The 26,675-nt window shown below is 44.6% G+C and overlaps 1 protein-coding gene across 1 annotated transcript in view; it reads right to left on the bottom strand.

The window, feature by feature from the left end:
• Positions 1-17,895: 17,895 nt before the first annotated feature.
• The window catches only part of FAM83F (family with sequence similarity 83 member F), a 69,113-nt gene continuing 60,333 nt past the window's right edge, over positions 17,896-26,675 (bottom strand). Inside the window, exon 4 of the mRNA XM_063940723.1 lies at positions 17,896-20,478. Within this exon, the coding sequence (XP_063796793.1) occupies positions 20,414-20,478 (65 nt within the window). The 3' untranslated portion in view covers positions 17,896-20,413. The remainder of the gene's footprint in view (positions 20,479-26,675) is intronic.

Below are 26,675 nucleotides of genomic sequence, written 5' to 3'. Positions count from 1 at the left end.
AGGAGAGTGGAGTTTCCATCAAGAGGTCTTTGCAGAAGTGACAAGTCGTTGGGGAGTTCCTCAAGTAGACATGATGGCGTCCCGCCTCAACATGAAACTTCAGAGATATTGTTCCAGGTCAAGGGACCCTCAAGCGAAAGCGGTGGACGCCCTAGAGACACCGTGGGTGTTTCCGTCGGTATATGTGTTCCCTCCACTTCCACTCATTCCAAAGGTGATAAAAATGATAAGAAAAACAAGGGTTCAGGCGATACTCATTGTTCCGGATTGGCCAAGAAGGGCCTGGTATCCAAATCTTGAGGAGTTGCTCATAGAAGATCCCTGACATCTTCCTTTTCGGGATGACCTGTTGCAACAGGGGCCGTGCGTGTATCAAGACTTACCGTGGCTGTGTTTGACGGCGTGGCGGTTGAACGCCAAATCCTAGCCCGAAAGGGTATTCCCAGTGAAGTCATTCCCACACTTCTTCAGGCTAGAAAAGAAGTAACGGCAAAGCATTACCACCGTATTTGGAGAAAATATGTGTCTTGGTGTGAATCCAAGAAGGCTCCTATGGAAGAATTTCACCTGGGGCATTTGCTCCATTTTCTACAAGCAGGTGTGGATGCGGGCCTAAAGATAGGCTCCATTAAAGTACAGATTTCGGCCTTGTGGATCTTTTTTCAGAAAGAATTGGCCTCCCTTCCAGAAGTTCAGACCTTCGTGAAAGGTGTGCTACACATCCAACCTCCATTTGTGCCTCCTGTGGCACCGTGGGATCTTAATGTGGTGTTGCAGTTCCTGCAATCGCATTGGTTTCAACCTTTGCGCAAGGTTGAGTTAAAATTTCTTTACTTGGAAAGTAATCATGTTGTTGGCCTTGGCGTCCGCAAGGCGAGTGTCTGAGTTGGCGGCTTTGTCTCACAAAAGCCCCTATTTAATTTTCCATGCTGATAGAGTGGTGTTGAGAACTCATCAGCAATTTCTGCCGAAAGTGGTTTCATCATTTCACGTGAACCAGCCTATTGTGGTGCCAGTGGCTACTGATGCCTTGGCAGAATCAAAGTCTCTCGATGTGGTCAGAGCTTTGAAGAGCTATGTCACCAGAATGGCTCAGATTAGGAAAACAGAGGCTCTGTTTGTCCTGTGGGCTCCCAACAAGATTGGGGCTCCTGCTTCTAAGCAGACTATTGCGCGCTGGATTTGTAATACGATTCAGCAGGATCATTCTACGGCAGGATTGCCATTACCGAAATCGGTGAAAGCCCATTCTACCAGAAAGGTGGGCTCATCCTGGGTTGCTGCCCAAGGAGTCTCAGCATTACAACTTTGTCGAGCTGCTACTTGGTCGAGATCAAACACCTTTGCGAAGTTTTACAAGTTTGATACCCTGGCTGAGGAGGACCTCTTGTTTGGTCAATCGGTGCTGCAGAGTCATCCGCACTTTCCTGCCGTTCTAGAGCTTTGGTATAAACCCCATGGTTCTTGAAGCATCCCCAGCATCCTCTAGGACGTATGAGAAAATAGGATTTTAATACCTACCGGTAAATCCTTTTCTCTTAGTCCGTAGAGGATGCTGGGCGCCCGTCCCAGTGCGTACTGTATCTGCAGTTTGGTTATAGTTACGCTCATGTTGCATTGAGTTTAGTTAATCTGTGACTGTTGTTGGTCATGCCGTTGGATGCATTGTTGTTGAATGCCATGTTGTACAGCGTGTTGGAGGTGTGAGCTGGTATGTATCTCACCTTAGTCTAAAATAATTAAATAAATCCTTTTCCTCGAAATGTCCGTCTCCCTGGGCACAGTTCCTATAACTGGAGTCTGGAGGAGGGGCATAGAGGGAGGAGCCAGTTCACACCCATTCAAAGTCTTATAATGTGCCCATGTCTCCTGTCTATAACCCATGGTTCTTGAAGCATCCCCAGCATCCTCTACGGACTAAGAGAAAAGGATTTACCGGTAGGTATTAAAAAATCCTATTTTTTCCCCAGCAGATTGGGACAATCCGGTAGATAGGATGCTGCAGCAAACTCATAGAATTCGCAAGGAAATTTTGATGGCGTCTGGTCATTTTCAGACTGTTCTAGATTATTCCACGTAACAGGAAGGCTTAATGGCTTGGAAAGCCTGCCTCCAGGAGATACAAATAGAGGATTTATTGGCGGCCCATGTGACTGCAAATAAACTATTTCCTTCTCCTAGATACAAAGAAATGTCTTTAAATATTCTACATAGGACATAATTGTCGCCTCATAGAAGATATTTGATGGGACTTGCAGATATGCATACCTGTTGGAAATATGGTACTCCTCAAGCAGATCTTTATCATTGTCTGTGGTCCTGCCCTATGATCAGGAAGTTCTGGATTGAGATAAGGAATTACTCAGTGGATAATTTAGTGAATTATTTGGGGTTATCTCCGGAATGGGCGCTGTTTGGTATTTTTTCACCTGAACAACGTGTCTCCAAAGGTAGTAAACAACTGCTGCTTGCAGTCAATATTGCAGCTAGGAAGGCTATTCTGCAGATGTGGATCACCAGGGAGCCACCTCCGCTATCATTATGTAAAGCCAAATTGTTTTACTTATTTAGAATGGAGTGGATAGGAGTTATAATGGAGAAGGATAATAAGGTACAAAGATTTTATGAGGTATGGGAAAGTTATGTTATGACCCTATCTGCTGCTGTCAGACTACAGATTTATAACTCATTGTCTAATTCGGAATGGTATATGACTAGGATACTTGCAGGGGATCCACCGATTGTGTTGTAGTTTTGATCTGTTATCACTGAGCCCTGTCGGTGGTGGCACAGGTGGTGGGGGGCCGGTGAGGATATTGTTTTTGTTTTGTTTTTTATGTTATTTTCAAATTTTTCTTTTCCATGTGTCATTCTGATTTATACATGTTCGGGTCTACAATTTGATGGAAGATAGATCAATGACTCGAGATTTCCATGCAAGACTAATTCATTGTTTGGTATCATTATGTTATTGCGATAGATATTGTCCTTACGTGAATGACTCGATGGTATTCCTGTATTTTTATCTTTTTGTGTGACATTTGTTATATACAATCTGACTATGAATGTATGTATCACATACAGGGCCTTTTCTAGCCAATTTGGCTCCCAGTGCGAGATTTAAAAATGCGCCCCCCCTCCCCATTCACATAAGAAAAAATGCGCCGCCCCCCATAGATATAAAGAGGAAAAGTATGCTCCCGGCAAGGGGGCGTGACCTCGTTAAAATGGGCGTGGCTTTGTTAAGATGGGCGTGGCCTCATCTGATCTCATCATCACGGCCACCACAGGATAAAAAAATAAAAAAAGTCCTAATTTTACACATTACAGCAGGCAAGTGTCCCCATTTTACACAGCACGGTAGGCAAGTGTCCCCATTTTACACATTGCGGCAGGCACGTGCCCCCATTTTACACATTGCGGCAGGAAAGTGTCCCCATTTTACACATTGCGGCAGGCACGTGCCCCCATTTTACACAGTACAACAGGCAAGTGTCCCCATTTTACACATTGCGGCAGGAAAATGTCCCCATTTTACACATTGTGGCAGGAAAGTGTCCCCATTTTACACATTGCGGCAGGCACGTGCCCCCATTTTACACAGCATGGCAGGCAAGTGACCCCATTTTACACATTGCGGCAGGCACGTGCCCCCATTTTACACATTCCGGCAGGCAAGTGTCCCCATTTTACACATTACGGCAGGCAAGTGTCCCCATTTTACACATTATGGCAGGCACGTGCCCCCATTTTACATAGTACAACAGGCAAGTGTCCCCATTTTACACATTCCGGCAGACAGGTGTCCCCATTTTACACATTGCGGCAGGCAAGTGTCCCCATTTTACACATTGCGGCAGGCAAGTGTCCCCATTTTACACATTGCGGCAGGCACGTGCCCCCATTTTACACAGTACAACAGGCAAGTGACCCCATTTTACACATTGCGGCAGGCAAGTGTCCCCATTTTACACATTGCGGCAGGCACGTGCCCCCATTTTACACAGTACGGCAGGCAAGTGTCCCCATTTTACACATTGCGGCAGGCACGTGCCCCCATTTTACACAGTACAACAGGCAAGTGTCCCCATTTTACACATTGCGGCAGGCACGTGCCCCTATTTTACACAGTACGGCAGGCAAGTGTCCCCATTTTACACATTGTGGCAGGAAAGTGTCCCCATTTTACACATTGCGGCAGGCACGTGCCCCCATTTTACACAGCATGGCAGGCAAGTGACCCCATTTTACACATTGCGGCAGGCACGTGCCCCCATTTTACACATTCCGGCAGGCAAGTGTCCCCATTTTACACATTACGGCAGGCAAGTGTCCCCATTTTACACATTATGGCAGGCACGTGCCCCCATTTTACATAGTACAACAGGCAAGTGTCCCCATTTTACACATTCCGGCAGACAGGTGTCCCCATTTTACACATTGCGGCAGGCAAGTGTCCCCATTTTACACATTGCGGCAGGCACGTGCCCCCATTTTACACAGTACAACAGGCAAGTGTCCCCATTTTACACATTGCGGCAGGCACGTGCCCCCATTTTACACAGTACGGCAGGCAAGTGTCCCCATTTTACACATTGCGGCAGGAAAGTGTCCCCATTTTACACATTGCGGCAGGAAAGTGTCCCCATTTTACACATTGCGGCAGGCACGTGCCCCCATTTTACACAGCATGTCAGGCAAGTGACCCCATTTTACACATTGCGGCAGGCACGTGCCCCCATTTTACACATTCCGGCAGGCAAGTGTCCCCATTTTACACATTACGGCAGGCAAGTGTCCCCATTTTACACATTATGGCAGGCAAGTGTCCCCATTTTACACATTGCGGCAGGCACGTGCCCCCATTTTACATAGTACAACAGGCACGTGCCCCCATTTTACATAGTACAACAGGCAAGTGTACCCATTTTACACATTTCGGCAGGCAAGCATCCCCATTTAACACATTCCGGCAGACAAGTGTCCCCACTTTACACATTCCGGCAGACAGGTGTCCCCATTTTACACAGTACGGCAGGTGGTGGGGGGGGGGGAGGGAGAGAGGGAGAGGGGCTGACTTACATTTGAAGCGGTTCTTCCCACTCTTCAGCCGCCTCTCCCTCGTCTGCGCAGCGCTGGCCGGCTTGGCTCCCCCTTCTCCCTCCTCCCGAGTGCCCAGCTCGGGGGGCGGGGTTTCGCGGAATGACGCAATTGCGTCATGACGTCACGACGCAAACGCGTCATTCCGCGAAACCCCGCCCCCCCATTTGGGCACTCGGGAGGAGAGGGGAGGGGGGTTTGAAAGTGCTCAGGAAGTGCCGCGGCGGGCGCCCCGTGCGGTTGCACGGCTCACCCGCCGCAAGAAACGGCACTGATCACATATATTGCTTCAATAAAAACAGTTTAAAAAATAAATAAAAAAAATAAGGAGATATGCCTCTGGGTCATCACCGACAGACATTTTTTTTTAACTGACCAGAGGTAGAGTCCTCATTTTTGGACTTAAGGAAGCTTACCAATTGCTCCAGTGTGGTCTGGTGTGCAGCCAACAAGGAGGTTAGTGTCCGGAATATTTCCTCCATCTTGGTCTTAGAGGAGGTGTAGTGTAATGTGGCTGGTTTATTATATGCACAATGATAAGCCAGTATTTGCAACCATCCTATGCTGCACACACAACATCAACACCACTTTTGCGGTACTGTCACTTTAAAAAATAAAAGTACAAGTTACCGTTGTATAACCTGTCACCGCGATGTCCCCACCACGCCAGCGGCGTCTGGTGTAGTTCAAGCAGCCAAGACCCCGTATGGGCCACCACATTGTAACAGGGTCGCCGTTAAAGTCAGGACACAGCAGGCAGTATACAGAGTTTGTGGAAGTATTTAATCGCATACAGGGAGCAAACAAACTTCACACCAAACAAAAGAAATACATTTTATGCACGGTCTCTCATTGCCTCCGGGCACTGATGGTCCAAATTCCTAGCACTAGGGGAAACATTACCTGCTCGCTGGCCGCTTATCGGCACCAGTGTGTTGAGCAGTAAACTTAGCAGGGTTTAAATCCCTGCCAGTACAATTAGACCAATTCCCAGCTGTGGTTGGGAAGGTCAAAAAACCTGGACAAGCGTCATGTGGTTGAGAGCCCACCCTTCTCTAGATAATTAGGGCACAAAGCGAAGGTGAGGGTGGTGCTGCATCTCTGTGTCTTGTGAGTCACTGACACTCATCCTTAGTACGCCGACCAGTTAATTTTCGGGGAAAACATGGAGATGGTGTCTGACATTAGTGTGTGCCTGGTCACACCCTGGATCTTATGGCCGGGATGTAATGGGAGCCGATAATGCTACCTGGAAAATTATTGCACTACATCCGACATTACAAATGTGCGTCTATTTCCCGGAACTCGGGCAATGTAATGGTGTGTGTCTATTTCTTCAGTATATCGGATCCAAGGTGTCACGGTATTTATACTAGAAAATGTCCAATATTTTCAGACCAACCGAAATGAGTCTTTTAGTGTAGGAGGACCACAGTGTCAGAGAAAGTCCCCTATTGACTCCCAAAAGTCCCATTATTAAAGCAAAACACACCCTAAATAATCCCCAGTCCTCCAAGACACACAAGCAGTTTATGCTGATTTAAATGATATGTGGCATGGTTATATTCTGTGTGTAATTGCGTCTGTACCTAATTAAGTTACAGTGTTTGGCTGGAATACACTGTAGCATAACATTTTGTGTGTAGATACAGTTTCTATGACACACAGAATATAGGTTTGCTGCATATAATTTTAAACAGCAGGAGCTGCTTGTGCAGTGGCCCCCATCCGAGCCTGTTAATTGCTCTTCCCAGCCAGATATCTCAGGTTCTGTCTGACTCAGAGTTTTTCTGAGGGTATACACCGAAAGCTGGGACTCTTCCCTTTCTGTGGACATTGGCAGCTTGTCTTTACTATGCCCAGAACCAGAGATATCAGCCTTAACGCAGCCGGTCCCTGCTCCAGCTCCACATGCTTGGTATGCAGTTTTATGTATAAGGGCGAGGGTTAGTCTACTTACATAAATGTGTCAGAATTCTAACTGTTGGGATGCCGCTGTCAGTATTCTGACTGTCGGGATCCCGTACCCAACCCAAATGGACTTGTATGATATGCTGGTTAATTCGATCTAATTTGCACCAAATTTTTTGTCTTATATTGCCCAGTACATTTGCCGTGAATTCTTGAAACTATCCATGTTCTGATGAGATGAAATCAGACTTAAGACAATATTTGCATCACATGGTCATACAACATAGGTAAAATGTTTCATTGAGGATAGTTATTGAACGTTAATTTGCAGTTACATAATTCTAAAGGTATTGGATCCTCTAGTGGTAAATAGAGGGATTGATAAGAAGTCATGCAAAGTGTTGCCAGATAAAAGTCAATATGTAATCAGGAGCCAAAGTGTTTGTAATTGATGTATCCAAGAGGTTTCAAAATTCCTTAATTAAATCACTTCTCTAATGAAATTCTTTTAATGCCTTTTATAATTAATCCTGTACAAAGCCCAGCATAGACACCTCAATAAGTGGAACATAACTCGGAAATGTATGAAAATCCATACTTTTTTTGAAGGGAACAAATCATACAGGTCAAAAATGAGAAACAACAATATATATAGTCCAGGAGTTAAAGTGGGGAGAAGGGGGTGGAATAGAGTTTCATCACTTGTAATGGTAGGTGGAACTAGTTCCGCCTCCACCATGGCCCTGCACAGTAATTTGAACAGAAAAGCCTGCCCCTCCACCCACATCAATAGATGATGTGGGCGGCACTAGTGTCACTGATGAGCTGCAGCCATCTCCCCCTTCCCCAGGTCCTGGAGGCCCTGTGATCCTCCTCCGCCTACAACCCGCTCCTCCTGGTACTCATACATGCTGTGTTTGTTGGATGGCTTTCGTCCCTTCCTCAGGCCTCAGTGGCTTCCTTTTCCGTCATGGTGTATGTGATGTCATGCCATCACTGCTGCTAAAGTGAAGAAGAGCAACGAAGTGGACCAGGCTCTGTGCATGCTGAATACAAGGTGAGAGAGGGCTGGAGGGACACAAACAGTGCCATTTCCACTGGCGGGCGAGTTCTGAATGGTGTTAACGCCACTGCGACACCCCTTCCCACCCCATGAACGCCTCTGTCTGTCAATCAGGCAGAGGCGATCGCACAAGTGAAATGCCGTCACACATTTCACCAGGTTTCACACTGCGAACGCTGCCGCAGCAGCGTCCAGGTCTGAATTAGGCCCTCAATGCACTGAGGGCCTGATTCTGATTTGGAAATAAGGTAAGTGCAAGCAAGTAAATGTGCATCTTGGTAAAGCCATGTTATTCTGTATGTGGTACATGTGGTACAGATATACAATTTGCGGAGAGCGTTAGATTTGAGAAAGGCGTGACCAAACTGATATCTGATTGCAGCATAAAAATAAAGCTGGCCAGAATTTCTGGGCTACGTGGAAAAGCAGTCAGTATTCATACCTCCCGACAGTCCCACTTTTCTGAGACTGTCCCACCCATGTGTTGCAGTGTCCAGTGGTGGGAGGAGAGTTGGATAGATCACACCACCGCTCTGTTATGGTGAACGCCGTGCGCATACAGACAGATGCAGGGACAGTCTCTGGGGGGTACTGGGCATGCCCCCAGAGTGGTAGGAAAAAGCTAGGATGGGTCAGTGCGCTGTAATAGGATATGAGCAGGCCAGGGAAGAATACTGGAGTTCCCCTAATGAACTCCAAGGGTAAGACAATGAAAAAATGGGAATGTGACTCTCCCTTGCTGGTGCTAATCCTTAACACCTAAATGCTTGGTGTAGTATTGTGGCAGGCACATGTGACGATACACATAATAATGCACTGGGAGTAAATAAAATACATATTTATTTATTTATTAGCAGTTTCTTATATAGCGCAGCATATTCCGTTGCGCTTTACAATTAGAACAAAAGTTATAGAACAAAACTGGGCAAAGACAGACAGACATAGAGGTAGGAAGGCCCTGCTCGCAAGCTTACAATCTATAGGGAAAAAGGCATTGATACACAAGGATAGATGCTTCCTCTTACATAATGGTTCACCAGATTGCTAGGTTCTTAATGGGTTGTATGATATGATCACCCAGCAATGTTGGAAGACAAAATGTGAGGTTATGTGGACTGTACAGAGAGGATGTAACTGGATAGGGAAGCATTGAAGGTTATATAGGTGGGTCTGGAATTTGGTAGGCTTGTCTGAAGAGATGAGTTTTCAGGGAACGTTTAAAGGTTTGGAGACCCTGCGTGGCAGGGCATTCCGCAGCGTGGGTGAAGCCCGGGTAAAGTCCTGTAATTTTGAGTAGGAACAGGTAATACATTTGGATGAGAGACGCAGATCTTGTGCAGAGCGGAGAGGTCTGGTAGGGAGATATTTTGAGATGAGTGAGGAGATGTATGATGGTGCAGTTTGGTTAATAGCCTTGTATGTAAGTAAAAGTATTTTATATTTAACACGGTAGAATACCGGTAACCAATGGAGGGACTGACAGAGCGGTTCAGCAGACAAAGAACATCTAGCGAGGAAGATTATCCTTGCAGCTGCATTTAAAATGGATTGTAGTGGTGAGAGCCTATGTTTGGGAAGACCAGTAAGGAGACTATTACAATAATTAATGCGGGAGATGATGAGTACATGGATTAGAGTTTTTGCAGTGTCTTGTGTAAGATAAGGGCGTATTTTGGATATGTTTTTAAGGTGCATGTAACATGATTAGGAGACAGATTGAATGTGTGGAACAAAGGACAGTTCAGAGTCAAGGGTGACACCTAGGCAGCGAGCTTGTGGGGTAGGGTGGATAGTTGCATTGTCAACACTTATGGAGATATCAGGTTGGTAACTACTCTTGGCTGTTGGGAAAATAATAAATTCAGTTTTGGAAATGTTGAGTTTGAGGTGGCGAGATGACATCCAAGATGAAATGGCAGACAGGCATCCAGTGACACAAGCCAATACAGATGGTGATAAATCTGGGAAGGATAGGTAGATTTGAGTATCATCAGCATACAAATGATACTGAAATCCGAAGGAGCTTATTAGTTTACCAAGAGAGGAGGTATAGATTGAGAACAGCAGATGACCTAAGACTGAGCCTTACGGTACTCCAACTGATAGAGGTAGAGTAGTCCACTGCTCTACCTCTGTGTCGTCAAGTATACTATGCATCCATACCTGTGCTGCATTTTAGTTGTGCGCAGTATATAGTAGGAGGACAGTTCAGAATTTTGCTGACCACCAATATATATATAGCAGTACGGTACAGTAGTCCACTGCTCTACCTCTGTGTCGTCAAGTATACTATGCATCCATACCTGTGCTGCATTTTAGTTGTGCGCAGTATATAGCAGGAGGACAGTGCAGAATTTTGCTGACCACCAGTATATACATATATAGCAGTACGGTACAGTAGTCCACTGCTCTACCTCTGTGTCGTCAAGTATACTATGCATCCATACCTGTGCTGCATTTTAGTTGTGCGCAGTATCTAGTAGGAGGACAGTGCAGAATTTTGCTGACCACCAGTATATATATAGCAGTATGGTACAGTAGTCCACTGCTCTACCTCTGTGTCGTCAAGTATACTACAAAAGTTCAGTAAAATGACCCAAAAATCAAAATTAAAAGCGTCTGATGAGAAGCGTAAACTTGCCAATATGCCATTTACAACACAGAGTGGCAAGGAACGGCTGAGGCCTTGGCCTATGTTCATGGCTAGTGGTTCAGATTCACTTGAGGATGGAAGCACTCATCCTCTCGCTAGAAAACTGCAGTGCCACTCCTAGATGGGCCAGGTGTTTGTGTCGGCCACTTGGGTCGCTTAGCTTAGCCATCCAGCGACCTTGGTGCACCTCTTTTTTTCTTTGCATCATGTGCTGTTTGGGGACTATTTTTTAAATCTGCCATCCTGTCTGACACTGCAGTGCCACTCCTAGATGGGCCAGGTGTTTGTGTCTGCCACTTGGGTCGCTTAGCTTAGTCACACAGCTACCTCATTGCACCTCTTTTTTTCTTTGCATCATGTGCTGTTTTGGGACTATTTTTTAAATCTGCCATCCTGTCTGACACTGCAGTGCCACTCCTAGATGGGCCAGGTGTTTGTGTCAGCCACTTGGGTCGCTTAGCTTAGCCATCCAGCGACCTTGGTGCACCTCTTTTTTTCTTTGCATCATGTGCTGTTTGGGGACTATTTTTTAAATCTGCCATCCTGTCTGACACTGCAGTGCCACTCCTAGATGGGCCAGGTGTTTGTGTTGGCCACTTGGGTCGCTTAGCTTAGCCATCCAGCGACCTTGGTGCACCTCTTTTTTTCTTTGCATCATGTGCTGTTTGGGGACTATTTTTTAAATCTGCCATCCTGTCTGACACTGCAGTGCCACTCCTAGATGGGCCAGGTGTCGCTTAGCTTAGTCACACAGCTACCTCATTGCACCTCTTTTTTTCTTTGCATCATGTGATGTTTGGGGACTATTTTTTAAATCTGCCATCCTGTCTGACACTGCAGTGCCACTCCTAGATAGGCCAGGTGTTTGTGACGGCCACTTGGGTCGCTTAGCTTAGTCACACAGCTACCTCATTGCACCTCTTTTTTTTTTTGCATCATGTGCTGTTTGGGGACTATTTTTAAATCTGCCATCCTGTCTGACACTGCAGTGCCACTCCTAGATGGGCCAGGTGTCGCTTAGCTTAGTCACACAGCTACCTCATTGCACCTCTTTTTTTTTTTTTGCATCATGTGCTGTTTGGGGACTATTTTTAAATCTGCCATCCTGTCTGACACTGCAGTGCCACTCCTAGATGGGCCAGGTGTTTGTGTTGGCCACTTGGGTCGCTTAGCTTAGCCATCCAGCGACCTTGGTGCACCTCTTTTTTTCTTTGCATCATGTGCTGTTTGGGGACTATTTTTTAAATCTGCCATCCTGTCTGACACTGCAGTGCCACTCCTAGATGGGCCAGGTGTCGCTTAGCTTAGTCACACAGCTACCTCATTGCACCTCTTTTTTTCTTTGCATCATGTGATGTTTGGGGACTATTTTTTAAATCTGCCATCCTGTCTGACACTGCAGTGCCACTCCTAGATAGGCCAGGTGTTTGTGACGGCCACTTGGGTCGCTTAGCTTAGTCACACAGCTACCTCATTGCACCTCTTTTTTTTTTTGCATCATGTGCTGTTTGGGGACTATTTTTAAATCTGCCATCCTGTCTGACACTGCAGTGCCACTCCTAGATGGGCCAGGTGTCGCTTAGCTTAGTCACACAGCTACCTCATTGCACCTCTTTTTTTTTTTTTGCATCATGTGCTGTTTGGGGACTATTTTTAAATCTGCCATCCTGTCTGACACTGCAGTGCCACTCCTAGATGGGCCAGGTGTTTGTGTCGGCCACTTGGGTCGCTTAGCTTAGCCATCCAGCGACCTTGGTGCAAATTTTAGGACTAAAAATAATATTGTGAGGTGTGAGGTGTTCAGAATAGACTGGAAATGAGTGGAAATTATGGTTATTGAGGTTAATAATACTATGGGATCAAAATTACCCCCAAATTCTATGATTTAAGCTGTTTTTGAGGATTTTTTGTAAAAAAACACCCGAATCCGACAAAAAATTTTCAGGGAGGTTTTGCCAAAACGCGTCCGAATCCAAAACACGCCCGCGGAACCGAATCCAAAACCAAAACACAAAACCTGAAAAATTTCCATTGCACATCACTAATTATTTGTGGGTGGGCAGTGGCACGTGCAAATAAGCCTAATGATGTTGATGGTGGTGTTACTAGTGAACCACTTGTTATTGACTGCATATGCTTCGCTGGCGCTGATTATGTTTTGTGAGCGTGTTTTCGTTTGACAGGCAATTGTTTCCACTATATTAGAGAGGTTTTTGTAGTTTGATGCCTACTTGAGAATGCATAATTTACACATAAATAGTTTACAATATGGGTGTATGTATCTGTGACTTTTTACACGGTTAACATAATCCTACCCCTTACTCTCCCCTTAATCTCTAACCCGCAGCCTAACCCCAACCCGTTCCTCCCGCAACTTAACCATAACCCTTCACACAGCCTAACGCTAACATACCCCCTAATGCCTAACCCTAACCTCCCTTATGTTCAGGATTCCGGCATTGGGATTCTCAATGTTGTCAGTATTCCAGCGCCAGTATTCTGACAGCTGGTATCTAGAACATCGGGATGCCAACTACATCTTGTCTGTGACATGTACCTTGCATAAACCATAATCAAATAATACTGTTGCTGACTGGAATGCATCTCAAGTTCAGCACATGGGTGGAAACAGTATTTTTATGTGCATATTTTCTTTGTAATAGTTATTTATGCCCATTTTGTTACCATCTCTGCCCCATCCCCTAAATAATAATATGCTCAGATCCTAGTCAAACGCACCTTAACGAACCTAGGTCATCACATACTGTAGGCATGAAAATGGCCCATATACAGTAGGTCATGTCTGCTCAGTTTATTTACCAACTGTCAGGACCGATTGATTTTGTGGATCAATTACCCTTGGACCAACCGGAGGTGTAGGTGCTGGAGTATGATGAAAACAGGGAGGACGAAGAAAGTTCCATTTCATATATTTATTAATAGACAATAGTTCCAATAAGGAGTTAAATGACAATCAATAGTCACCATATATAGACTGACGAATTGTAATGAATGACATAAAGATAAGCAGGATCAGTACTGAAGATGCATTGAAGAAATGTTCATGTGAATAAGATAAAACGTGCCTGAAGATTAATTAATAATTGTCCAGTGTAAAGCAATGATTGATGCCGAACTGTAAGGAGTGTTAACTGGATATTGCAGACATAAACGAATAACTGAAGACTTGTTACCAATGCTTCAGAGGCTGACCTGAAGAACTGTGTAGAGCTGTCTTTGAATGATGCAAAACTGAAAGGAATACTTGTAAGGTATGAAGAGCTGCAGCAGACGACAATGGTGATGAATGGGTTAAGCTGAGAGCTGATTAAACGAGCACCTGAGTTTAGTAGAATCTTCCAAAGGCTGTGTGATTGAAGCAGGCAGACAGGGTGACCTCTCACAAGACTCTGGAAATCCACTTGTTGCCACTGGGAGAGCGATTGACTGACAGCACAGCAGGGAGCTGGTGGATATTTTGCAGTGAAGGCTGCAGGCAGACTTCTGGTAGCAGAGGCGATATCTGGGCCACTGGACTCACACGGAAATCCACGGAGAGAGCACAGAGCTAGGGTACAGAGTAGTTACAACAAAGCACTGGCCAAGAGTGAAATAAGTCCAGCCTACTTATAGGCAGCACAAACACAGGATTGGCTAACACTTACCCACAGATGCTCACAGGTGCTGCATTTGGTCTCCAACATGGCCACTTCCTATACTGCAGACACACAGAGGTGCTTCTGGCCATTCGGTCCCCGCACTCCCGGCTCCTAGAACCTGCATCACCTCCACCGCCGACCACGTCGTGTCCCCACACAGCCGCACAGCATCGCGAGCAACCGTGCTGGCAACGGACAGACCCCAGAACGCGCAGCGGTGAGAGATCAGTTTGTGACACCAACTTACTTAACTAAGTAAAGCTCTGTCTCCTGTGCTCATCCATAAGCTACTTGAGAGACTTACCTACACTCGACTTACACACTTTCTTAACTCACACAACTTATTAGACTCACTTCAGTCAGGCTTCCGTTCCCAACACTCCACAGAGACAGCACTGACTAAGGTGGTTAATGATTTGGTCACTACGAAGTCTAAAGGCCATTACTCACTACTTATTCTTCTAGATCTATCTGCTGCCTTTGACACTGTTGACCACTCTCTTCTCATACAAACACTACAATCCCTAGGTCTTAAAGACACACCCCTTTCTTGGTTCCTATCCTACCTATCTAATCGCTCCTTCAGTGTTCGCTTCTCTGAATCTACCTCCTCTTCGCTACCTCTTTCAGTTGGAGTAGCGCAAGGCTCAGTCTTGGGTCTTCTGCTTTTCTCTATCTATACCTCATCTCTTGGTAAACTAATAAGCTCTTTTGGATTTCAGTATCATCTGTACGCAGATGATACTCAAATCTACCTATCCTCCCCTGATTTGTCCCTATCTGTACCGGGCCGTGTCACTGAATGCCTTTCTGCCATTTCATCTTGGATGGCATCTCGCCACCTCAAACTTAATATTTCAAAAACAGAGTTAATTATATTTCCACCGGCCAATAGTAGGTACCAACCTGATATCTCTAGCACTGTTGAAAACTCGACATTCAACCCTACCCCACAAGCTCGCTGCCTAGGTGTCATCCTTGACTCTGATCTGTCCTTTGTTCCCCACATTCAATCTGTCTCAAAATCATGTTACATGCATCTAAAAAACATAACCAAAATATGACCATACCTTACACAAGACACTGCTAAAACTCTAATCCATGCTCTCATTATCTCCCGCATTGATTATTGCAATAGTCTCCTAACTGGTCTTCCCAAAATGTGACTCTCGCCACTACAATCCATTCTGAATGCAGCTGCAAGGCTAATCTTCCTCGCTAGATGTTCATCGTCTGCAGATCCACTCTGTCAGTCCCTCCATTAGTTACCTGCATTGTACCGTATTCAATATGAAATACTTTTACTCACACACAAGGCCAGTAATTAAACTACACCAAAGTACATCACTTCGCTTATCTCAAAATATCTCCCAACCCGACCTCTTCGCTCTTCACAAGATCTGCGTCTCTCATCCACACTCATTACTCGCTCCCACTCACGATTGCAGGACTTTCTTCGGGCTGCACCCACTCTGTGGAATGCCCTACCACGCACAATAAGACTCTCCGCTAGTCTCCAAACCTTCAAGCGTTCCCTGAAAACTCACCTCTTCAGGCAAGCGTTTCAAATTCCAGAACCGCCCACATAACTTTCATAAACCTTCCTATCAAATTGCATCCACTCTGCACAGTCCACACATATCCTCACATGTCTTCTCATTCTTCACTTTCCCTTCCTCTCGACCCCGGTTCATCATTGCTGTATGACCATATCATACAGCCCACCAAGAACCTTTGCAATCTGGTGGACAACTATGCAATAGATAGCGCCTATCCTTGTGTATCCATGCCTATTTACCTATAGATTGTAAGCTTGCCAGCAGGGCCTTCCTACCTCTATGACTGTTTGTTATTACCCAGTTATATCATTGTTATTTCCAATTGAAAAGCTCAATGGAATTTGCTGCTCTATATAAGAAACTGTTAATAAATAAATAAATAAATAAATAATAATAAACTATTCAAAGATTCTAGGATTCTATTTCAAAAAATGGATATTATAGCCTTTTTAGGTCATAGCTCGTAGAAACAGAGAATTTGACGGCAGACTAGAACCACTTGGTCCATCTAGTCTGCCCATTTTTTTAACAATTTTGTTACCTCAAACCCTATTTGATCCTTATTTCTTTATAATGATATTCTTATGCCTATCTCAAGCATGTTTAAATTGCTCTACTGTCTTAGCCTCTTCTACTTCTGCTGGGAGGCTATCCCATGTGTCCACTAACCTTTCTGTGAAATAATTTTTCCTCAAATTTCCCCTGAACCTACCTCCCTCCAGTTGTGATGTAGGCCATGCACCATTTTAGTTGACCTTCTTTACACAGTCTATAAGGGTGGTCTTCTGTATGCCGAATGTCGGGATCCCGGCGCACAGTATACCGGCGCCGGAATCCCGACACCCGGCATAACGACTACTATTCTCCCTCTTTGGGGGTCCACGACCCCCCTGGAGGGAGAATAAAATAGTGTGGCGCGTATAGCGCGCCACCGTGCCCACAGCGTGGCGAGCGCAGCGAGCCTGCAAGGGGCTCTTTTGCGCTCGCCACGCTGTCGGTATGCCGGCGGTCGGGCTCCCAGCGCCGGTATACTGGGTGCCGGGAGCCGGCATACCGTACGACACCCGTCTATAATACCCCTTTACATCTCCAATGCCAGATCCCACCCGGGAATTTGAAACTGGTCCTTCCCGGGTGGGATCCGGCATTGGAGACTCTCCTACCCCTTTTGGATGGCTGTCCGACCTGGCAATATGCCGGGTCGGTTGCCATAGCAGCGGGGGCGGAGCTGGCAGCGGGGGCAGAGGCGGAGGCGTCGTCGCGAGATGAGCTCATCTCCGCGCCGCCTCTCCCTATCTAGTAAACGGGTCCCGAGTCGCATCGACCCGGGAATCTGTTTACGCAGCCAATGACCCGGTATTCAACCCGGGAATAACACTGATTATAACCCGGGTTGAATTACCGGGTCACGCTACCCGGGAATTTGGACTTTGTGCTTTCACACCGCACACTGACCCGTGTCGACCCAGCAATATGCCAGGTCGATACCGGGTTATTTGTGCGGTGTGAAAGGGGTATTTTGTGTTAATATCGTTTTGTAGATATGGCTTCCAGAAATTAACACAGAATTCTAGATGAGGACGTACCAATTACCTACAGTATACAGTGGCATTATTACTTCTTGTTTTCTGCTGCTGATTCCTCTCCCTCATGTCACTCATGTAGTCACACATCTGGCACAGTCATAGGAGCCAACATTTGAGAGAGATCTTCGTAGCATTCACTAGTCAGCAAAGGCTGACACTAAATAACACACATTTACCACTTAAATGTGTGTGGACTGACAGCATTTGGGAATTTTACATAAGTGGTAAAGATTTTGGGCTTTATTTCCACTTAATTATATTTACCTTTCTCTAGTTTAACCCAATAAACAGAAATAATTTGCATTAACATTATTTTCGTAAAACTGTTGCATTGTATCATACAAAACTTGAACATGCACTAGGATTATTCACATTATATAAAGATTTGTTTTATTAGTTATTATAAACTTTATCCCTGAAGTATTCTGAAACACCTCCGTCCTACAGGTTTCACAGCAGCTTTGTTTTGTTTTTTAACTTTTAAAGTCAAAGTACTTATAGATAGTAGAATTCCCTGATTAGGATAAAGAAGGTTCTTCCACTTCATTTGTAGTATTGGACTGTACATGTAGTAAACACATGGAGCATGCTGCCAAGAGTCTTAGTATTTACTGTAGATCTTTCAAGAAAAATATATTGCAAAGTCTTTCAGAACAGAAAGATGAAAGTAGAAATTGTTCAATGTACATATCAACATAAATTCCGATTTTTGAATCCACATTTTCTTTCACATTGCGAAGCCTTACAGGGAAACTGACCACACACGTATTCCCCTTATATGGCGTGGTGACTGCATCTGTGGTCAGTTTGTCCACATACACGTGTTGCCGTATATCCGAATGATGAGAATGGGCTGAAAGACTGGAGTGCAATCAGTGGCTTGCAGGATTTTCTAAGAAATTAGAATAGTGAATTGCTTTTAAGGCGCTACCTAGGGGCAGTCTATGGTATACCACTTGGGGCCACTAGAAACCCCCAAAGACCATGGATATAAAACAAACAAAAGTATACACTTAAGGCACTCCCGAAGTTCCAGAAATTGACCAGCAAAGGTCCAAGAACAAATAACTGGGATTCAGATAATCCTCACTTCAGTTGTACCATCACCATTAATCAATATGTAAAATACAGACAAATAATATAAAGTGTGACTCTGTAAAGATTTGTATCACTTCCAGAGTGCCCACACATCACTAACTGATACAGTATTGGAAAGATCTCCCTAAAGGTTAATGAGAAAGTAATGAGACAGTTACCATACACCAAACCCCTGGGAAGCTTACATTTAACACTCTTGTTTATAACACGTAGAAGGTTCTTTAACGGACTATCTGGACTCCTGTATAGTCCTCTCAAAATGAGGGTCATAAAATATGTAAAGGAAAAAGCAGATGCATATGAACACATTTATTAAAAATGATGTAAATAATAATATACAAACAATATAAACATATGTTAAAAATCCTAAAAACAGAGAGGATGTCTTCCTACCAGGAATATAAATGAAATCATCACATCAAAAAGTCTCTCCCAGGTGGGTCATCCACTGGAAGTGACACCTGATGTGGATCAGGTAAGGAAGGTTCCTCAACCTTACTCTTCTGTCGCATTTCAACGTATAACAATGTCTTTGTCAAGGTGCTACTGTATACACAAGAGTTGGTTATGTGTGGACACACTGCGAGTGATGCATATGTTCATGTGTGCACAGTATTTCACACTAAGGGGGAATTCAATTGTTTGGGCTCCCAATCTCCTATCTGAAGTGACGCGAGATCACGGGATGGCATTCAATTGTTTTTTTGGGGCTTATCGCGCCTAGAGAGGTCGGGTTTAGTCACATAAAGCGGCTAAACCCGACCAAACTAATAGGCGCAACGCAAAAAGTCCTGTTTGAATGCTCAGACGGGTCACCCTATGTGCATTTCAGCTCACCACCCCCTTTGGACGACATCTGCAGGCTAAAAAAAACAATTGAATTTCCCCCTATGTTTGCATTATTTGTCTGAATTTTTTTTTTTTTACTATTGATCAAGAGTTACAGTATGCTGATGTACAACTGAAGTGAGTATTTTCTGAATCCCCGTTATTTGTTATTGGACTATTCCTGGACAATATTTGGAACGTTGGGAGAAATTTAAGTGTATATTTTTGTTTGTTTTATATCCATGGCAGGATTTTCTGCCTGACATGATCAGAATTCTGTCCTACTGTGAACTGTCATTAGGCAGTCTTGGGATTGGACACACAACATTTTCTGTGAAATTTGGCCCAAAACATCCAATCTGCCCCATAAAATGTCCATGTATGTGTCATTTTTCAATTTCATAAGGAGATCTGGAGTTTAGGCTACTTAAGAATGATTACTTTATCATTCTTACTGGTTCTATACATTTATTTACAATAAGCGTTACTGTGCAGGTATGGAATATTAGGATATATGAGTACTTTGTGGATGTTTGAAAGCAAAATTGAAGAGAACCCTAGCGGAGGCTCATGATATACAATGCGTCTTGTCAAACAAATAGAAACTGGTACCTGCTCTTTGCTGTAATCTGGAAAATTTTATGACAATATTATTTGCTTCTTTATATTCCACTCAAGTATGATTCTAATCAGATATTCCCGGTTGGAGTGGGACGACGCATTTCCATGGTTAGTCAAGCTGTCAGTCTTATACACAAAATTTTTGTGCTACCAAAAATAAATGGGTAAATTGTGTAAACGTTCTACAATATACAGAGCCAATAAAATAGATCATTTTTCAGTTTTATGCTATCCCTGAGATTATATTTCCTGGCGGCAAAAATGGCCACTTTTTAAATGTATTTCCAATTTGCAGTAGTTATCTGTAAAAAGTCTATTGTATTTGTGGAAGGTCCTCAGGACACTACACATTTGTCTTGCTTTATCTTCTCGCTCTTAGTAGAGACTGGACTGATGTTACCTGTTAGGAATAAAAGAATAGAAATGTTAGAGATAAATAGAGCAGTTTTATCTTTTGTATGACAAACGTATACTTATTGTGCATACAGTTTATAGTACAATGGGATCATTTGGTAGTATGGACTTTGTTTCGGGTTCAAACATGTTCTTTACAGAAAATTAGATTATCGGGCGCAGGCCAATAGAAAATATAAAAAATATAAGAAATATGGACTACTACCTCAAATTGAAACAATATCATAAAACATGAGAGCGCAAATTACAATTATACCTATACATCTTTAATAATATAAAACGTATCCATATACACAATAAATAATACATTCAAAATGTAAATAATGTTCTTTATAGCTTAACTCAAAGTGTGGTGGAACATTTAGAAAGATGGTTGGATGGCAACTTTAAATACGGGCGAAGATCAGCAGTTATTTCCTAGCTTGCAATTATGGGCAACTTGCACACCACTCAGGTATAATGAATTCTTCTTATTAGAATATTATAGCTAGAACACAACAGAAGTGATCTGAAGGCTCCGCCTGTTCAGCCCTGCATTTCAGCATCTTTACCCCACCAGGGCGTGATGTACCAAGCCTTGGAGAGTGATAAAAGTGGAGAGAGATAAAGTACCAGCCAATCAGCTCCTATCTGTCATGTTACAGGTTGTGTCAAAAAAACAACAGGGGCTGAATGGTTTATATTTAAGCTCTCTCAACTTTATCTCTCTCCAAGGCTTAGTACATCTGCCCCCAGTGAGAAAAATCAAACTTTTAATAAATTGCCTGGCGGTATACTGTTATGGCATATCATCACTACTCAGCAGAGGGATTATAATCATATGGGCACTTTCACCTGGTACCAGGCACGGTTTAATATCATTTACAGTGTTGGATTGAGCCTTATTTAATACCTGATACAGGAGCGTTTCTAAAGAGGAGGAGGCCTGTGTGCAGGCTCCGGCTGGGCCCCCTCCTCTCTAGCCGGCAGCGCTGTGTAGACTTTGGGCACTAGGGTCCCTAGGGGACCCTAGCACTGTCCCAGAGTCTACAGTGCATGTGCAGATCTCCAGGAAAATGGCGCAGTGGACATTTTTCCAGTGATTTACCTATTGCGCATACGCGAAACACTGGGAAAATGGCACCGCGGCATTTTCCCAGTGATTTTGGCAGCGCTGTTGCTGCGCCGCCAGACTCTGGAGGGTAAATATTTATATTAATGGGTGCACGGTGTGCGGTGTGGGCCCCCCTGGACTCCCAGGGGCCTGTGTGCACCGCACACACTGCACCCATTATAAATACGGCAGTCACCTGATACAACGATGTCTAACAAGTGATGTTAGCACTAGAGATGAGCGGGTTCGGTTTCTTTGAATCCGAACCCGCACGAACTTCACTTTTTTTTTCACGGGTCCGAGCGACTCGGATCTTCCCGCCTTGCTCGGTTAACCCGAGCGCGCCCGAACGTCATCATGACGCTGTCGGATTCTCGCGAGACTCGGATTCTATATAAGGAGCCGCGCGTCGCCGCCATTTTCACACGTGCATTGAGATTGATAGGGAGAGGACGTGGCTGGCGTCCTCTCCATTTAGATTAGATTTAGAAGAGAGAGAGAGAGAGAGAGATTGCTGTGATACTGTAGATTAGAAGAGAGTGCAGACAGAGTTTAGTGACTGACGACCACAGTGACCAGTGACCACCAGAGACAGTGCAGTTGTTTGTTTTATTTAATATATCCGTTCTCTGCCTGAAAAAAACGATACACAGTCACACAGTGACTCAGTCTGTGTGCACTGCTCAGCCCAGTGTGCTGCACATCAATGTATTGTATATAAAGCTTATAATTGTGGGGGAGACTGGGGAGCACTGCAGGTTGTTATAGCAGGAGCCAGGAGTACATGATAAATAATATTATATTAAAATTAAACAGTGCACACTTTTGCTGCAGGAGTGCCACTGCCAGTGTGACTAGTGGTGACCAGTGCCTGACCACCAGTATATTAGTAGTATTGTATACTATCTCTTTATCAACCAGTCTATATTAGCAGCAGACACAGTACAGTGCGGTAGTTCACGGCTGTGGCTACCTCTGTGTCGGCACTCGGCAGGCAGTCCGTCCATCCATAATTGTATTATAATATATACCACCTAACCGTGGTTTTTTTTTCATTCTTTATACCGTCGTCATACTAGTTGTTACGAGTATACTACTATCTCTTTATCAACCAGTGTACAGTGCGGTAGTTCACGGCTGTGGCTACCTCTGTGTCGGCACTCGGCAGGCAGTCCGTCCATCCATAATTGTATTATAATATATACCACCTAACCGTGGTTTTTTTTTCATTCTTTATACCGTCGTCATACTAGTTGTTACGAGTATACTACTATCTCTTTATCAACCAGTGTACAGTGCGGTAGTTCACGGCTGTGGCTACCTCTGTGTCGGCACTCGGCAGGCAGTCCGTCCATCCATAATTGTATTATATACCACCTAACCGTGGTTTTTTTTATACCACCTAACCGTGGCAGTCCGTCCATAATTGTATACTAGTATCCAATCCATCCATCTCCATTGTTTACCTGAGGTGCCTTTTAGTTCTGCCTATAAAATATGGAGAACAAAAAAGTTGAGGTTCCAAAATTAGGGAAAGATCAAGATCCACTTCCACCTCGTGCTGAAGCTGCTGCCACTAGTCATGGCCGAGACGATGAAATGCCAGCAACGTCGTCTGCCAAGGCCGATGCCCAATGTCATAGTACAGAGCATGTCAAATCCAAAACACCAAATATCAGAAAAAAAAGGACTCCAAAACCTAAAATAAAATTGTCGGAGGAGAAGCGTAAACTTGCCAATATGCCATTTACCACACGGAGTGGCAAGGAACGGCTGAGGCCCTGGCCTATGTTCATGGCTAGTGGTTCAGCTTCACATGAGGATGGAAGCACTCAGCCTCTCGCTAGAAAACTGAAAAGACTCAAGCTGGCAAAAGCACCGCAAAGAACTGTGCGTTCTTTGAAATCCCAAATCCACAAGGAGAGTCCAATTGTGTCGGTTGCGATGCCTGACCTTCCCAACACTGGACGTGAAGAGCATGCGCCTTCCACCATTTGCACGCCCCCTGCAAGTGCTACGAGGTTACATCCAGAAAATGTGGAGAAGATGATGTTCATTAAAATGAATTATAATCAATTCCTCCGCGGAGACATTGACCAGCAGCAATTGCCTCCACAAAGTACACAGGGAGCTGAGATGGTGGATTCCAGTGGGGACGAATTGATAATCTGTGAGGAGGGGGATGTACACGGTGATATATCGGAGGGTGAAGATGAGGTGGACATCTTGCCTCTGTAGAGCCAGTTTGTGCAAGGAGAGATTAATTGCTTCTTTTTTGGGGGGGGTCCAAACCAACCCGTCATATCAGTCACAGTCGTGTGGCAGACCCTGTCACTGAAATGATGGGTTGGTTAAAGTGTGCATGTCCTGTTTTGTTTATACAACATAAGGGTGGGTGGGAGGGCCCAAGGATAATTCCATCTTGCACCTCTTTTTTCTTTTCTTTTTCTTTGCATCATGTGCTGATTGGGGAGGGTTTTTTGGAAGGGACATCCTGCGTGACACTGCAGTGCCACTCCTAGATGGGCCCGGTGTTTGTGTCGGCCACTAGGGTCGCTAATCTTACTCACACAGCTACCTCATTGCGCCTCTTTTTTTCTTTGCGTCATGTGCTGTTTGGGGAGGGTTTTTTGGAAGGGACATCCTGCGTGACACTGCAGTGCCACTCCTAGATGTGCCCGGTGTTTGTGTCGGCCACTAGGGTCGCTAATCTTACTCACACAGCTACCTCATTGCGCCTCTTTTTTTCTTTGCGTCATGTGCTGTTTGGGGAGGGTTTTTTGGAAGGGACATCCTGCGTGACACTGCAGTGCCACTCCTAGATGGGCCCGGTGTTTGTGTCGGCCACTAGGGTCGCTAATCTTACTCACACAGCTACCTCATTGCGCCTCTTTTTTTCTTTGCGTCATGTGCTGTTTGGGGAGGGTTTTTTGGAAGGGACATCCTGCGTGACACTGCAGTGCCACTCCTAGATGGGCCCGGTGTTTGTGTCGGCCACTAGGGTCGCTTATCTTACTCACACAGCGACCTCGGTGCAAATTTTAGGACTAAAAATAATATTGTGAGGTGTGAGGTATTCAGAATAGACTGAAAATGAGTGTAAATTATGGTTTTTGAGGTTAATAATACTTTGGGATCAAAATGACCCCCAAATTCTATGATTTAAGCTGTTTTTTAGTGTTTTTGGAAAAAAACACCCGAATCCAAAACACACCCGAATCCGACAAAAATAATTCGGTGAGGTTTTGCCAAAACGCGTTCGAACCCAAAACACGGCCGCGGAACCGAACCCAAAACCAAAACACAAAACCCGAAAAATTTCAGGCGCTCATCTCTAGTTAGCACTGATCAGCAGTGATGTGCGGTGGGGTGAGGCAGAGCCTTTCCTGTCATACTAACGTATATGCCAAAGATTTCACTATATACAGTATATGAAAAATATAAAAAATATTTTAGAAATATCTTCTTTATAATATTCTAATCATTTTTATAGTCAAAACACTGGAGTAAAAAGTCTATGGCCAGTGAGCTATCTTCTCCGATCAAAACTCAACAAATTTCCAGCAGTATATACTGCTGCACCTGTGTATAATGCCCAAATGAACCCTTTGGGTCCTATATTGTATGTAAATCTGGCTCTGGTACTAGCCAGTGCCTCCTGAGCCATTTACCTCACCGCACGTCCCTGCTGATTAGATAATGAAAACTCAGTTCAGCTAATGAAATACACTGATGAATCCCCTGCTGAGAAGCTATCACTAATGACCACAGTTTAGCCTACCTGCCAGTAGCGGATCTTGCCACGGGTAAGCAGGACTATTGCCCAGGGCGCCGCCATCCAGAGGGCGCCGCACCATGGCAAGATCCGCTACTGCTGTGCCCCCCGATGCCCGCTGTGTCCCCCGCCGCCCCGCTGGTCCCCCACTGTGAAAGGAACTAGACGCTACGCATCTAGTTTCCCTTCGTGGAGAGGACCTTTGCTGTGCGGTGCGCGATGATGTCATCGCGCACCGCACAGCATTGTGGGACTGACACAGACGCTAGGGGTCATAATTGACCTCTAGTGTCTGTCTATGCCAGATCCGAGGAGAGGAGCGCCGCCGGCGGAGGTCTGCAGCGGGGATAGTAAGTATTAATTAATTTATTTTTTCTTTTACAGCAGCACTACTCTACTGTACAGGGGGCGTAACTGACCACACCCATATTTCCCACCCGGGGCGCCAAAAGGGCAAGAACCGGCCCTGCTACCTACCCTGCTTTACAGATCTTTCACAGTGATATACCAGTGATTCATAATTACTGTTTGAGCACTTTTATTTTGCCATAAAAGATTGTACTTGAAGATATGACCACTAGATGGCACCCTTGTACCTCAGTAGAGAAGACAACATGACAGGTTAGTTTTACATAGCTAAATGCTGTAGGATTTACATTGTTAAGAACTGTGGTTAATTTCAATGCCAAGCTCCTAAATTTTGTCCCTGAAAATTTCCCTATTATTCACGAATAACAAATTTCTCTAATTTTTTTATAACTGCAACTCTCGCTATCTATTCTTATTCTAGGGTGGTTAAAATGTCTAAGCTAATATTTATTGGAACATTATATTTAAAGTGCAAATAATGATGTCTAACCAAATTCACTTAACACCATACTTGCCTACCTGACCCTCTCCATGAGGGAGAAAATGCTCTGTTCCTGGAGTTTCCTGGTAATGTATGATTGCTATCACCTGTGGTGAAACACCTTTCTTATCAATTAACTAGCTCACCACAGGTGATGGCAATCATACATTACCAGGAAAGTCCAGGAACAGAGCATTTTCTCCCTCATGGAGAGGGTCAGGTAGGCAAGTATGCTTAACACACAAGAGATAAAGTGGAGAGAAAGTACCAGCCAATCAGCTCATAACTGTCATGTTAAAGGCTGTGGGCTAGATGCATCATCGCTTGGAGAGTGATAAACTGGTAAGTGAAAAAGTACCAGCCAATCGGGTCCTAACTGCCATGTCACAGGCTGTATTTGAAAAATGGCAGTTAGGAGCTGATTGTCTGACATTTTTTCACTCACCATTTTATCACTTTCCAAGC

The sequence above is a fragment of the Pseudophryne corroboree genome, chromosome 9 (genome assembly GCF_028390025.1).
Source record: "Pseudophryne corroboree isolate aPseCor3 chromosome 9, aPseCor3.hap2, whole genome shotgun sequence".
NCBI classification, from domain to species: Eukaryota; Metazoa; Chordata; class Amphibia; order Anura; family Myobatrachidae; genus Pseudophryne; species Pseudophryne corroboree.
The sequence above is the reverse complement of the archived record's forward strand: the minus strand, read 5'-3'. Positions and strand labels throughout refer to the sequence as shown.